The following is a 16,643-nucleotide window of genomic DNA, read 5'->3' on the forward strand; positions in this document are numbered from 1 at the left end:
ACAAATTATATCACTAAATGTTGAGAAACGGAAAAGGACTAAACTTCACCCATTGTCCGTAAAATTATACACCAAACACAAGGTCATTGACCCACCAAGCACTCCAGTAGACGGGCCGGCCGGGAGATGATAATGAGCAGATTCTTCATCAGCTGAGCGATAAAAGCCACTTCTGATCCATCTGAGCGTTCGACTGCCTGTAAAGCACAGAGGTGGTCATGTATTGTCTTATCTCCACATAGTTCCCCCCATGGTTCCTCTCCCCGGCATCTTACATCCTGCAGCAGCTTGTCCAGGTTGTCCTGCAGTTGGTAGAAGTAGGTACTGGTGATCATCCCCTCAGTGCTCCGTGTCAGGCAGTCTCTGGCAAGCTCCACAATTTGGTGGTGGATGAAGTTCAAAACGCCATCGGCCAGAGGCAGCACATTTTCAGGAGAGAAGTTGGAGATAAACACTCGGAGCCGATCCTCCATCTGAGCTGTGGCCTGAAAGGAACAAACATGATGCTTTTTACTACTGTGTTTCCCCGAAAATAGGACAGTGTCTTATATTAATTTTTGTTCAAAAAAGTTTAACTTTTTTTACATGTATAGCTGCCTGGACACTATTTAAATTGACTTTTTTAATTAACTGTTAGCAGGGCTTAATTTTGGAGTAGGGCTTATATTTCAAGCATCCTCAAAAAGCCTGAAAAATCATGTTGCATCTTCAAAAATTCTGGAAAATCATGCTATGTCTTATTTTCAGGGAAACAGGGTATGGCTAAGATGCAGGTGTAATAAGAGCAAAACTATGATAAAGTATTTGCACCCTTCCAGACATTGCTGAAATAAAGTAATACTTTAGACAGATATTGTAAAATCTTGAAGGGTTTGTGCAAAAGTTATAAAGGGGATAACTTTATGGTGGTTGGGGTCCAACTGCTGGAACCTCCACCAGTGCCAAAAACGGGAGTGCTGAAGGTTCCCACATGTGTGCTGCCACTCTATTCATCCCAATGCCAGCGCCAGAGATAGGGGAACACTTCTACTCGGCAATTTCCAACACTCCCATTGAAATTAATTGACCATGTGCAACCTCTATGCCATTCGTGCAGGGACTTTCAGAACCTCCATTCTTGGGATCAGTGAAGGTTCCAGCAAAATCAGACCCCCACCAATCATAAAGTTATCCCCTATCCTGTGAACAGGGAATAACTTTGTAACTTTTGCACAACCCCTTTAAGATTTTAAAATATCTGTATAAAATATTTGCCCCCTTTATTTCAGTATTGTCTGGAAGGGAACAAATACTTTATAACTTGGCACACTGCCTTTAACGATGAGCTACTATAATGTGTTGGGGAAGGGGGGGCAGTAATGGGCTGAGATTCTCCATTTAATTTTACTCGTACATAAGGATAGGCCATCAGTGTTTGATCGGTGGAGGTCCAATCAGGGAAGGGGTCCGGTCATGTTTACAGGTACACCAGCTCATTTGTATTGGTGACTGTGCCCAGTACTGTAGATCATCCCATTCACTTGAAGCTGCAGTACAAGAGACAGCTTCTGCATTGTGCTGATAAGTAGGGGTCCCATAGATTAAACCTCCTGTTGGGGTGTGCTGCTGGGATCTGTTGTTCTGCATGGGTTTCCAGCAGTGCAGCCCCACAGGAGCGGGTGGATTGAGCTGACTGGGTGTGGATTTCTCCAGCCAGCCAATCCCCCAGGTCTGGTACTCATATATAGCAGCTCCTCTGCTAGAGGCTGCTGAGCATTCCTCTGTTTGTTCAGTGTGAACAGTGGTATGTTCCTATGTGTCTGTGCATGTGCTGGATGTGTGGTGTGAACAGTCCTGTTCAGGGTGCATGGTGTGCTGTGTTGTATGCAAATCCCTGGCGTGTTGGGGTAAGCTACGTCCTGCTGTGTTTCGTTTCTCATCTAGGTGTATGTAGGTCCCTAGGATCCAGCACAGAGCCGTCCCTATCGGGATGATCGCCCTGCTTGCAGACAGGTTTCCTGGGATTAGTTGTCTCGTTAGAGTAGGGACCTGCGAGACAACGAGGACCCTTGAAGTGGAGTCGCAGGCTTAAATATCTTGGCCAACATACGAACCAATTGTATCGTATCTATTTACATCTGTTTATGCGTGCGGGTATGCTTGGTCGTGTTTTGGGCGTTTGTTAGTCTTGATTCATGTCTGCTGTTTCAGAGTTTCACTGGAGTTCGCCAGTTCATGAGTGTGAAGGACAGAACACCCCCACAATCAAACACGATCTTTCCCTAAGGACAGACCAGGAACGTTATAGTGGGGTATTCCCATCCTGGACACTTATAGCATATCTGTAAGAGTCTGATAGATGCAAGTACCTAACTCCACACCTATCTTCAGAACTGCCCCCCATGGGATGTTATGTATTCCAGTATGATGTGGCTGGGGGTTGTTGGGAATTACAGAAACAGTTCAGCGGGCTGTCTTACCCAGTTCCTGTAGCTTCCACAGAAGTGAATGGGAGCTATTGAAACCACATAAGACAATCCGTTTGGCTATTTCTGCCCCTCCTGCATCCCCTGGCTGTAGAGTTCAGAGAAGTATTCTCATTGCAGCCGTGATGGGATGAGATGGGAATAACCCTTTAACTAGGATATTTAAGTAACTCAGCCATTTTGCACCGATATTACATGTTCTTACTGCACCTTCAAGATGACTTCCTTATTTAGCCACAGTAATAAGTCACTTATGTCATGTTCGCAGTATGGATTCTGTTGCCGGGGATCTGCATTTTGATATACTGCGGATCCAAAGATGGGTTTAGTGTGGAATGTGTATCAGAATCCACATGAACCATTCTGTCATGTCAATGTAGCCTAATGATGACAACTGCTAGCCAAAGAACGCTCCATTCTTACCTTGGGGAACCTTTCTTTATACACATGGTTCATCATCACGATTTCGTTGTCGTAAGAGGACGGTGATCGGCCGGGGCTGAGGATAGAGAACAGAGCTCAGTGGTATACAGTTACATCTTCTGTATCGTCAATGCTCATTCATAGTGTGAATACCGAAGCCACTGCCTGGCTTGCCCTATACCATTTTCTTCCTGTGCTGCTTATTTATGACATGGGCCTACAATTACAGATGCAATCAAAATTAACCCCAAATTAGGTTTATTCGTCAAATTTACTAACTTTGAGCTGTTTGCAAAAAAACATCAAATGAGAACAATTTAAATAGCGCAACACTACTAATATAACGAGCGGTTTCTCCGAATTCACCGCAAAATGCCACATTTATTGGCTACTGCAGTCTCAGAATTATGTACCTCCTGAATAGAATCCCTCATAAGAGCAGACATTTAGGCCTCCTGCCCACAGCCATGCCGGACTCCGCCAGCGGAATATCGCAGCCCAGGTCATCAGGGCTCCGCCATCCGGGTATCTCTGTGGCTTGCATCGATTTCAGTCCTACAGAATGGCCACCACCACATCACTTGCAGACCTCTGTCTGCTGCACCTGCTACTGCCCGTTTAAGACACAGAGCTGTCTCGGTCCCTGCGGCTCACAGACTCCCCCTGTGACGCAGCTTTTTTATCTTATATACTGGGCACCTGAGGAGTCCAGAACTTTCTTGCTCATTCCTCATTCTAGCCCTCACACTTTCCCCCATCATGGGGACAGTCTTCACAGCACTGATGTGCTAGCTGTGTCAGTGTTGCATCACTATGGAGGTGGAGGCTCCCACGCAATATGGCACCTCACCGCGCCTGTCACAGCTCTCCCCTCACCGGCCGTAGCTCCTGGATGGCGTAGGGGCCTGCATCACAGCACTTCAGGGCGCCTTTCCATCGCCGGCACTGGCAAGTGCCAGTCATCTTTCTTTCTTCACTCCCAGGCGGATGCTGAATCGCAGGAGGCGGGGCTTCATGCTGCAGCCATTGGCTGCTTTTGACAGCGGCTGCTCTGCTGTATCCTGTAAAAGGGAAGCCAGCACTGCTCATTCCCCCTACAGAAGAATGAAGCACATGCTGAAAAGAGTCCCTTGCCTACAGTGAAGCAGAGCGGTGGCTCAGTGATGTTCATGAAGCATGGCGGTGGCTCGGTGATGCTACAGTGAAGTGCGGCGGTGGATCAGTGATGCTACAGTGAAGCACGGCGGTGGCTCGGTGATGCTACAGTGAAGTGCGGCGGTGGATCAGTGATGCTAGAGTGAAGCACGGCGGTGGCTCGGTGATGCTACAGTGAAGCACGGCGGTGGCTCCGTGATGCTACAGTGAAGCACGGCGGTGGTTCAGTGATGCTACAGTGAAGCACGGCAGTGGCTCGGTGATGCTACAGTGAAGCATGGGGGTGGATCAGTGATGCTAGAGTGAAGCACGGCGATGGCTCAATGATGCTACAGTGAAGCACGGCGGTGGCTCAGTGATGCTACAGTGAAGCATGGCGGGGGCTCAGTGATGCTACAGTGAAGCACGGCAGTGGTTCAGTGATGCTACAGTGAAGCACGGCAGTGGCTCAGTGATGCTACAGTGAAGCACGTCAGTGGCTCGGTGACGCTACAGTGAAGCACGGCGGTGGCTCGGTGATGCTACAGTGAAGCACGGCGGTGGCTCGGTGATGCTACAGTGAAACATGGCGGTGGGTCAGTGATGCTACAGTGAAGCACGGCGGTGGCTCGGTGATGCTACAGTGAAGCACGGCAGTGGCTTAGTGATGCTACAGTGAAGCGTGGTGGTGGATCAGTGATGCTAGAGTAAAGCATGGCGGTGGCTCGGTGATGCTACAGTGAAGCACGGCGGTGGCTCGGTGATGCTACAGTGCAGCACGGCGGTGGCTCGGTGATGCTACAGTGAAGCACGGCAGTGGCTCAGTGATGCTACAGTGAAGCACGGCGGCGACTCGGTGATGCTACAGTGAAGCACGGCAGTGGCTCAGTGATGCTACAGTGAAGCACGGCGGTGGCTCGGTGACGCTACAGTGAAGCACGGCGGTGGCTCGGTGATGCTACAGTGAAGCACGGCGGTGGCTCAGTGATGCTACAGTGAAGCACGGCGGCGGCTCGGTGATGCTACAGTGAAGCACGGCAGTGGCTCAGTGATGCTACAGTGAAGCACAGCGGTGGCTCGGTGATGCTACAGTGAAGCACGGCAGTGGCTCGGTGACGCTACAGTGAAGCACGGCGGTGGCTCGGTGATGCTACAGTGTATAACGAAGGTGGCTCCGTGATGTTACAGTGAAGTACGGCGGTGGCTCAGTGATGCTACAGTGAAGTACGGCAGTGGCTCTGTTATTCTATAGTGAAGCACGGCGGTGGCTCCGTGATGCTACAGTGAAGCACGGCGGTGGCTCAGTGATGCTACAGTGAAGCACGGCGGTGGCTCAGTGATGCTACAGTGAAGCACAGCGGTGGCTCAGTGATGCTACAGTGAAGCACGGCGGTGGCTCAGTGATGCTACAGTGAAGCACGGCGGTGGCTCAGTGATGCTACAGTGAAGCACGGCAGTGGCTCAGTGATGCTACAGTGAAGCACGGCGGTGGCTCGGTGATGCTACAGTGAAGCACGGCGGTGGCTCAGTGATGCTACAGTGAAGCACGGTGGTGGCTCAGTGATGCTACAGTGAAGCATCGTGGTGGCTCAGTGATGCTACAGTGAAGCACGGTGGTGGCTCAGTGATGCTACAGTGAAGCACGGTGGTGGCTCAGTGATGCTACAGTGAAGCATCGTGGTGGCTCAGTGATGCTACAGTGAAGCACGGCGGTGGCTCAGTGATGCTACAGTGAAGTACGGCGGTGCTTTGGTGCGGCTCTGCTTTCTCTGTTGCTGGAAACCTGCACCGTGTGGAGGATAATATGGATTTAATTAAGTATCAGGAAACCCTAGAAAAAAACATCATGCCTTCTGTGGGGGAGCTGAAGCTTAGGCATCATTAGACCTTCCAATGGGACAATCATCCCAAGTAAACCTTAAAGTCCACCAAGGCTTGGCTTTAGAAGAAGTCCCCCAAGATTCTGCAGTGGCCGCCTGACTTGTACCTCATAGTAAATCTTTGGTGGGATGTGAAGACGGCGGCTGCGCACCAACCCAAGAATATTAGTGACCTGGAGGCCATTGTCCATGAGGGACGGGCTAGGACTCCTCAGGAACGCCGTCAGAAGCTGCTGTCTGGCTGTACATCACGTCTGCAGCCGGTCAGAAGAGCAAAAGGGTCTCTACTAAGTACTAAAGATGGCGGTCCTGGAGGGGTGAATAATCCTGAGACTGCAGGAGTCATTCCATGTGGCATCTTGTGGTGAATCTGGAGGAACCGCTTGTTCTATTAGTTGTGTGGAACTATTTATATTGTTCTTGTTTTCTTGCGAACAGCTAAAATTCTGTAAATTTGGTGAATAAACCCGATTTATGGGGGGTAATAATGTTGATTACCCACAGTTACCAATATCCTGCATTAGTAGTAAAGGTGCTGACCAAGTATGACCAGGAACATGACTGACCTTAGACTTCTGGATCGTGGCCTGACGGCAGGTGACCTGCGGCCGTCATCGTCAGGGATACTCTCTGTACTGCCAAAGTGCTTGGATAGAAAGTGGAGTTCGTCCAAGGTGGGCTGGAATGGTAGCTGGTGAAGGCGTTCCTGAGAAGAGGAGGAGGACTGCAAAGGACAAGAGAGAAGATGACTGTTTATAGGGGACGAAGGACAAGAATGATGGGGGAGGGGGGGAGGCACTGAATGAAAATGGGCAGTTATGAACATAAACAAAAGGCAAATGGACATAATGGATGTGAATATCAGTCAACACGCAAACAGCAGTCATATCACCTGCAATCACATTCAGTCAACAAGCGTCACGGCTAGGACCTTGCAGTGAATCTCCCCCATTTATCACCATATTGTCTTTAGGTTCAAAATTCATTAGGAAGGTCAGAGCTTCATTTACCTCAAATGGAGCACCAAATCCCCTGCATAGAATAAGAGCTAAAATATACAGTTCTGTCTACTGACAGCCACCACTAGGTGGAGCTTGTGAGCTTACTGAATACTTCCTCTTGAAGTACAGTAAGCACTGAGCTCCCACAAGTGGTGCTTGCAGGCAGCTGCAATAGTATTTTCTTTTTACTCTACGTCTATGCAGAAGATTTGGGGAAACGTATCAGGAAAATAACAGCTTTGATGCCTATAGAGATACTTTATTAAATTAATCAGCACTGAATATTGAACCTTTAAAAAACCTTTGATACATGGGTGCACAATGGTTTCTAATCTGAAGGCCACATTGCCGTACTGAACCACTTCAGAGCCAAAAGGGTATTTCCATCTGAGACATTCACAGTATATCCTAAGTACATGCCATAATAAATCAAAGTAAGTTGCACTTGCAGGATGCCCACCTATTGGGAGAATGAGGGTCCCTTCCCAATCAGCAATCCAGAGAGGGGGAGAAAATGAATCCAGCTCTCTCCATTGCTGATGATGGATGTTGAGGTAACGGCCTGGTGTTGCATAAGTCATATGAACTACGATGGAAAGAGCTGCATGCATATCTGATGCCTCCAACTCATATACTTCTTTTTGGAGTGCAAAACGGGTCAAGAGACTTTATTCTCCTAATATATAGGAGTCCAGAAATGACTATAAAGTGCACCTGTAGCACTTGTCCTAATATACAGGGACCCAGACATGTCTAAATAGTGTACCCTTAGTACTTGTCCTAATATATAGGAGACCCAGACATGTCTACACAGTGCACCCTTAGTACGTGTCCTAATATATAGGGGACCCAGACATGGCAACACAGTGCACCCTTAGTACTTGTCCTAATATATAGGGACCCAGACATGGCAACACAGTGCACCCTTAGTACTTGTCCTAATATATAGGGACCCAGACATGGCTACACAGTGCACCCTTAGTACTTGTCCTAATATATAGAGGACGCAGACATGGCTACACAGTGCACCCTTAGTACTTGTCCTAATATATAGGGACCCAGACATGGCTACACAGTGCACCCTTAGTACTTGTCCTAATATATAGAGGACGCAGACTTGGCTACACAGTGCACCCTTAGTACTTGTCCTAATATATAGGGACCCAGACATGACTACACAGTGCACCCTTAGTACTTGTCCTAATATATAGGAGACTAGACATAACTACACAGTGCACCCTTAGTACTTGTCCTAATATATAGAGGACCCAGACATGTCTACACAGTGCACCCTTAGTACTTGTCCTAATATATAGAGGACCCAGACATGGCTACACAGTACACCCTTAGTACTTGTCCTAACATATAAGGGACCCAGACATGTCTACACAGTGCACCCTAGTACATGTCCTAATATATAGGAGACCCAGACATGGCTACACAGTGCACCCTTAGTACTTGTCCTAATATATAGGGGACCCAGACATGTCTACACAGTGCACCCTAGTACATGTCCTAATATATAGGAGACCCAGACATGGCTACACAGTGCACCCTTAGTACTTGTCCTCATATATAGGAGACCCAGACATGGCTACACAGTGCACCCTTAGTACTTGTCCTAACATATAGGAGACCCAGACATGGCTACACAGTGCACCCTTAGTACGTGTCCTAATATATAGAGGACCAGACTTGGCTACACAGTGCACCCTTAGTACTTGTCCTAATATATAGAGGACCAGACATGACTACACAGTGCACCCTTACTACTTGTCCTAATATATAGGGACCCAGACATGGCTACACAGTGCACCCTTAGTACTTGTCCTAATATATAGGGGACCCAGACATGTCTACACAGGGCACCCTTAGTACTTGTCCTAATATATAGAGGACCCAGACATGACTACACAGTGCACCCTTAGTACTTGTCCTAATATATAGAGGACCCAGACATGACTACACAGTGCACCTTAAGTACTTGTCCTAATATATAGGAGACCAGACATGACTACACAGTGCACCCTTAGTACTTGTCCTAATATATAGGGACCCAGACATGACTACACAGTGCACCCTAAGTACTTGTCCTAATATATAGGAGACCAGACATGACTACACAGTGCACCCTTAGTACTTGTCCTAATATATAGGAGACCCAGACATGGCTACACAGTGCACCCTTAGTACTTGTCCTAATAGATAGGGGACCAGACATGGCTACACAGTGCACACTTAGTACTTGTCCTAATATACAGGGGACCCAGACATGTCTACACAGTGCACCCTTAGTACTTGTCCTAATATATAGGAGTCCAGACATGACTACACAGTGCACCCTTAGTACTTGTCCTAATATATAGAGGACCCAGACATGTCTACACAGTGCACCCTTAGTACTTGTCCTAATATATAGAGGACCCAGACATGACTACACAGTGCACCCTTAGTACTTGTCCTAATATATAGAGGACCCAGACATGTCTACACAGTGCACCCCTAGTGCTTGTCCTAATATATAGGGACCCAGACATGACTACACAGGGTACCCTTAGTACTTGTCCTAATATATAGGAACCAGACATAGTAACATATTAACATAGTTCCTAAGGCTGAATGAAGACAATCTCTATCTAGTCCAGCCTGTTTATCCTCCTGTGTTGATCCAGAGGAAGGCAAAAAACCCCAAGAGCAGAAGCTAATTAGCCCTTTTGGGGAAAAAATTCCTCCCCGACTCCCTAATGGCAATCAGACTGTTCCCTGGATCAACCCCTAATAGTTCCTGCCTGCCTGTAAATCCGGATTAACAATTAACCTTAGATTTATAACCTATAATATCCTTCCTCTACAGAAAGACATCAAGTCCCCTTTTAAACTCCTCTATGGATTTTTGCCATCACCACGTTCTCAGACAGAGAGTTCCACAGTCTAACTGCTCTTACAGTAAAGAATCCCTTTCTATGTTGGTGATGAAACCTGCTTTCCTCTAGACATAGCGGATGCCCTCTTGTTACTGTCGCAGTCCTGGGTATAAACAGATCATGGCAGAGATCCCTGTATCATCCCCTCATGTATTTATACCTAGTTATTTGATCACCCCTTAGCCGTCTTTTTTCTAGAGTAAATAATCCCAATTTTGATGCCTCTCTGGGTATTCCAGTCCCCTCATTCCATGTATTAGTTTAGTTGCTCTTCTTTGAACCCCCTCCAGTACTGTAGCATCCTTCCTGAGCACCGGTGACCAGAACTGTATACAGTATTCCATGTGAGGCCTGACAAGTGCCTTATATAGTGGGGGGATAATGTTCTCGTCCCTCGCCCCGATACCTCTTTTAATGTACCCCAAGACTTTATTTGCCTTTGCAGCAGCTGCCTGGCATTGGTTACTCCAGTTTAGTCTACTATCCATTAATACCCCCAGGTCTTTTTCCATCTCACTTTTCCCTAGCAGTACCCCATTTAGTGTATATTGGTGACATCCGTTTCTCCTGCCCATGTGTATAACCTTATATTTGTCAACATTGAACTTCATTTGCCATTTTTCTGCCCAAGCCCCCAGCTTATCTCGGTCCTTTTGTAGCCGCACATTGTCCTCCATTGCATTAATTATATTGTATAATTTTGTGTCATCTGCAAATATTGATATTTTGCTGTGCAGCCCCTCTATCAGGTCATTGATAAATATGTTGAACAGAATGGGGCCCAATACTGAACCCTGTGACACCCCACTAGTGACTGTGGCCCAATCAGGGTATGAACCATTTATTACCACCCTCTGCTTTCTATCTCTGAGCCAATTCTTTACCCACTTACACACGTTTTCACCCAATCCGAGCTGCCTCATTTTGTATATTAGCCTATTATGTGGCACGGTGTCAAAGGCTTTAGAGAAGTCCAGATATACGAGATCAATAGATTCTCCCTGGTCCAGCTTAGAGCTTACTTCATCGTAGAAACTGATCAGATTTGTCTGACATGAGCGACCCTTCATGAATCCATGCTGGTGAGGAGTTATTCCCTTATTCTCCTTGAGGTACTCATCGATGGCGTCTCTCAGAATCCCCTTGAAAAGTTTTCCCGTTATGGAAGTGAGACTTACTGGCCTGTAGTTACCAGGCTCACTTTTGCTCCCCTTTTTGTAAATTGGAACCACGTTGGCAATGCGCCAATCCAATGGTACAACCCCGGTCTTGATAGTGTCTAGAAATATTATATATAGTGGCCTAGCTATCTCGTCACTTAGTTCCATTAGCATCCTTGGGTGTATTCCATCTGGGCCTGGTGATTTGTCGATTTTAGTCTTCTTTAATCGCTTGCGCACTTCCTCTTGTGTTAGGTATGACATATTTTGTGAGGGGTTCATTTTATTCCCCTGCATCTTGTGTGGCATTTCCTTTTCTTTTGTGAATACACTTGAAAAGAAACTGTTAAATAGATTTGCCTTCCATCCATCATCTTCAATGATTTCTCCTGCATTATTTGTTAAAGGGCCAGTGCTCTCCCTGCAAATTCTTTTGCTGTTAATATAGTTGAAAAATAGATTCGGGCTGTTTTTGCTCTCTTTGGCGATCAGTCTTTCTGCCACCTCCTTGGCAATTTTGATCTGATCTTTGCATAATTTGTTTTTTTCCCTGTATGATTTTAGCGCTTCTTCGCTGCCTTCCTGCTTTAGTAGTTTGAATGCTTTCTTTTTTTCATTTATTGCCCCTCTTACCATCTTGTCGAGCCACATTGGTTTCCTTTTGGTTGAGATTCTTTTTTGTTTTTTAAAGGGAATGAACTGCTCACATGAGGTGATTAGGATCCTTTTAAACTTTTCCCATTTGTCCTCTGTACTGGCATTTTTGAGGATGTTGTCCCATTTAATGTTACCGATAGTAGTTCTAAGCTGATCGAATTTTGCTTTACTAAAGTTTCGTTTTTTTGTCGCTCCCTGATAAGGCTTCCTATTGAATGACAGCTGGAAATTGATTATATTGTGGTCACTGTTCCCCAAGTGCCCCTCAGCCTTCACCCCCTTTATACGTTCCAGTTTGTTAGTTAGTACTAGGTCCAGAATGGCCCTCCCTCTCGTCGACTCCTGCACAAGTTGGTTCAGGTAATTAATAGGGATGAGCGAGTATACTCACTAAAGCACTACTCGCTCGAGTAATGTGCTTTAGACGAGTATCTCCCTGCTCGTCCCTGAAGATTCGGGGGCCGCCGCGGAGCGGGGAGCTGCGGGGGAGGGCGGAGAGGAACGGCGGGGAGATCTCTCTCTCCCTCTCTCCCGCCCGCTCTCCCCTGCTCCCCGCCGCAACTTACCTGTCAGCTGCGGCGGCCCCCGAATCTTCAGGGACGAGCAGGGAGATACTCGTCTAAAGCACATTACTCGAGCGAGTAGTGCTTTAGTGAGTATACTCGCTCATCCCTAGTAATTATCTTTAATTACTCTCAAGAACGTATCACCCCTATGAGATTTGCAGATTTCGTTCTCCCATGTTATATCTGGATAATTGAAGTCCCCCATGATAATTACTTCATTGCGCTTTGACACCTCTTCTATCTGCCTTAATAGTAAGTTTTTAGTTTCTTCTGTTGCTTTTGGTGATCTATAGAAGACCCCTATCAGGATTTTGTTATTTTTTCTCCCTGTATTTCGACCCTCAGATATTCCACCTGTTCATCTCCTACCCCTATATCCTCCCGTAGCCTCGGCTTTAAATTCGATTTGACGTACTAGACATGGCTACACAGTGCACCCTTAGTACTTGTCCTAATATATAGGGACCCAGACATGACTACACAGTGCACCCTTAGTACTTGTCCTAATATATAGGGGACCCAGACATGACTACACAGTGCACCCTTAGTACTTGTCCTAATATATAGGAGACCCAGACATGACTACACAGTGCACCCTTAGTACTTGTCCTAATATATAGGATGCCCAGACATGGCTACACAGTGCGCCCTTAGTACTTGTCCTAATATATAGGGACCCAGACATGGCTACACAGGGCACCCTTAGTACTTGTCCTAATATATAGAGGACCCAGACATGGCTACACAAGGCACCCTTAGTACTTGTCCTAATATATAGAGGACCCAGACATGGCTACACAGGGCACCCTTAGTACTTGTCCTAATATATAGATGACCCAGACATGGCTACACAGTGCACCCTTAGTACTTGTCCTAATATATAGGAGACCCACACATGGCTACACAGTGCACCCTTAGTACATGTCCTAATATATAGGAGACACAGACCTGACTACACAGTGCACCCTTAGTACTTGTCCTAATATATAGGGACCCAGACATGACTACACCGTGCACCCTTAGTACTTGTCCTAATATATAGGAGACCCAGACATGACTACACCGTGCACCCTTAGCACTTGTCCTAATATATAGCAGACTCAGACAAGGCTACACAGTGCACCCTTAGTACTTGTCCTAATATATAGAAGACCCAGACATGGCTACACAGTGCACCCTTAGTGCTTGTCCTAATATATAGGGAACCCAGACATGACTACACAGTGCATCCTTATTACTTGTCCTAATATACAGGGACCCAGACATGACTACACAGTGTACCCTTAGTACTTGTCCTAATATATAGGAGACACAGACATGAGTACACAGTTCACCCTTAGTACTAGTCCTAATATATAGGGACCCAGACATGGCTACACAGGGCACCCTTAGTACTTGTCCTAATATATAGAGGACCCAGACAAGACTACACAGTGCACCCTTAGTACTTGTCCTAATATATAGAGGACCCAGACATGACTACACAGTGCACCCTTAGTACTTGTCCTATTATATAGGGGACCAGACATGGCTACACAGTGCACCCTTAGTACTTGTCCTAATATATAGAGGACCCAGACATGGCTACACAGGGCACCCTTAGTACTTGTCCTAATATATAGAGGACCCAGACATGACCACACAGTGCACCCTTAGTACTTGTCCTAATATATAGAGGACCCAGACATGGCTACACAGGGCACCCTTAGTACTTGTCCTAATATATAGAGGACCCAGACATGGCTACACAGTGTACCCTTAGTACTTGTCCTAATATATAGAGGACCCAGACATGACTACACAGTGCACCCTTAGTACTTGTCCTAATATATAGAGGACCCAGACATGACCACACAGGGCACCCTTAGTACTTGTTCTAATATATAGGAGACCCAGACATGACTACACAGTGCACCCTTAGTACTTGTCCTAATATATAGGGGACCCAGACATGGCTACACAGGGCACCCTTAGTACTTGTCCTAATATATAGGAGACCCAGACATGGCTACACAGTGCACCCTTAGTACTTGTCCTACTATATATATATGGACCAGACATGACTACACAGTGCACCCTTAGTACTTGTCCTACTATATAGAGGACCCAGACATGGCTACACAGGGCACCCTTAGTACTTGTCCTACTATATAGAGGACCCAGACATGGCTACACAGTGCACCCTTAGTACTTGTCCTAATATATAGGGACCCAGACATGGCTACACAGTGCACCCTTAGTACTTGTCCTAATATATAGGAGACCCAGACATGGCTACACAGTGCACCCTTAGTACTTGTCCTAATATATAGCGGACCCAGACAAGACTACACAGTGCACCCTTAGTACTTGTCCTAATATATATGGGACCCAGACATGGCTACACAGTGCACCCTTAGTACTTGTCCTAATATATAGGAGACCCAGACATGGCTACACAGGGCACCCTTAGTACTTGTCCTAATATATAGGGGACCCAGACATGACTACACAGTGCACCCTTAGTACTTGTCCTAATATATAGGGGACCCAGACATGACTACACAGTGCACCCTTAGTACTTGTCCTACTATATATATATGGACCAGACATGACTACACAGTGCACCCTTAGTACATGTCCTAATATATAGGGGGCCAGACATGGCTACACAGTGTACCCTTAGTACTTGTCCTAATATATAGGGGACCCAGACATGGCTACACAGGGCACCCTTAGTACTTGTCCTACTATATAGAGGACCCAGACATGGCTACACAGTGCACCCTTAGTACTTGTCCTAATATATAGGGACACAGACCTGACTACACAGTGCACCCTTAGTACTTGTCCTAATATATAGGAGACCCAGACATGGCTACACAGTGCACCCTTAGTGCTTGTCCTAATATATAGCAGACCCAGACATGGCTACACAGTGCACCCTTAGTACTTGTCCTAATATATAGAAGACCCAGACATGGCTACACAGTTCACCCCTAGTGCTTGTCCTAATATATAGGGAACCCAGACATGACCACACAGGGCACCCTTAGTACTTGTCCTAACATATAGAGGACCAAGACATGACTACACAGTGCACCCTTAGTACTTGTCCTAATATATAGGGACCCAGACATGGCTACACAGGGCACCGTTAGTACTTGTCCTAACATATAGGGACCAAGACATGACTACACAGTGCACCCTTAGTACTTGTCCTAATATATAGAGGACCCAGACATGACTACACAGTGCACCCTTAGTACTTGTCCTAATATATAGGGACCCAGACATAACTACACAGTGCACCCTTAGTACTTGTCCTAATACATAGGGGACCAGACATGGCTACACAGTGCACCCTTAGTACTTGTCCTAATATATAGGGGACCCAGACATGACTACACAGGGCACCCTTAGCACTTGTCCTAATACATAGGGGACCAGACATGGCTACACAGTGCACCCTTAGTACTTGTCCTAATATATAGAGGACCCAGACATGTCTACACAGTGCACCCTTAGTACTTGTCCTATTATATAGGGGACCAGACATGGCTACACAGTGCACCCTTAGTACTTGTCCTAATATATAGAGGACCCAGACATGGCTACACAGGGCACCCTTAGTACTTGTCCTAATATATAGAGGACCCAGACATGACCACACAGTGCACCCTTAGTACTTGTCCTAATATATAGGAGACCCAGACATGGCTACACAGTGCCCCTTAGTACTTGTCCTAATATATAGGAGACCCAGACATGACTACACAGTGCACCCTTAGTACTTGTCCTAATATATAGGGGACCCAGACATGGCTACACAGTGCACCCTTAGTACTTGTCCTAATATATAGGGGACCAGACATGGCTACACAGTGCACCCTTAGTACTTGTCCTAATATATAGAGGACCCAGACATGACCACACAGTGCACCCTTAGTACTTGTCCTATTATATAGCGGACCCAGACATGACTACACAGTGCACCCTTAGTACTTGTCCTAATATATAGCAGACCCAGACATGACCACACAGTGCACCCTTAGTACTTGTCCTAATATATAGGAGACCCAGACATGGCTACACAGTGCAGCCTTAGTACTTGTCCTAATATATAGAGGACCCAGGCATGACTACACAGTGCACCCTTAGTACTTGTCCTAATATATAGGGGACCCAGACATGGCTACACAGTGCACCCTTAGTACTTGTCCTAATATATAGAGGACCCAGACATGACCACACAGTGCACCCTTAGTACTTGTCCTAATATATAGGGGACCAGACATGGCTACACAGTGCACCCTTAGTACTTGTCCTAATATATAGGAGACCCAGACATGACTACACAGTGCACCCTTAGTACTTGTCCTAATATATAGGAGACCCAGACATGACTACACAGTGCACCCTTAGTACTTGTCCTAATATATAGAGGACCCAGG

At 46.5% G+C, this 16,643-nt stretch overlaps 1 protein-coding gene across 3 annotated transcripts in view; it reads right to left on the reverse strand.

The window, feature by feature from the left end:
- Positions 1–16,643, reverse strand: part of MAST1 (microtubule associated serine/threonine kinase 1) — a 101,778-nt gene that overhangs the window by 23,795 nt on the left and 61,340 nt on the right. For all 3 annotated transcript variants that reach the window (XM_066593683.1, XM_066593682.1, XM_066593684.1), the window contains exons 6-9: positions 6,469–6,626; positions 2,889–2,964; positions 276–485; positions 96–197 (exon numbers count right to left, since the gene is read on the reverse strand). In XM_066593683.1, coding sequence (XP_066449780.1) covers positions 96–197; positions 276–485; positions 2,889–2,964; positions 6,469–6,626 — 546 coding nt within the window. The remainder of the gene's footprint in view (positions 1–95; positions 198–275; positions 486–2,888; positions 2,965–6,468; positions 6,627–16,643) is intronic.

Source organism: Eleutherodactylus coqui, chromosome 2 (assembly GCF_035609145.1).
Source record: "Eleutherodactylus coqui strain aEleCoq1 chromosome 2, aEleCoq1.hap1, whole genome shotgun sequence".
Classification (NCBI taxonomy): Eukaryota; Metazoa; Chordata; class Amphibia; order Anura; family Eleutherodactylidae; genus Eleutherodactylus; species Eleutherodactylus coqui.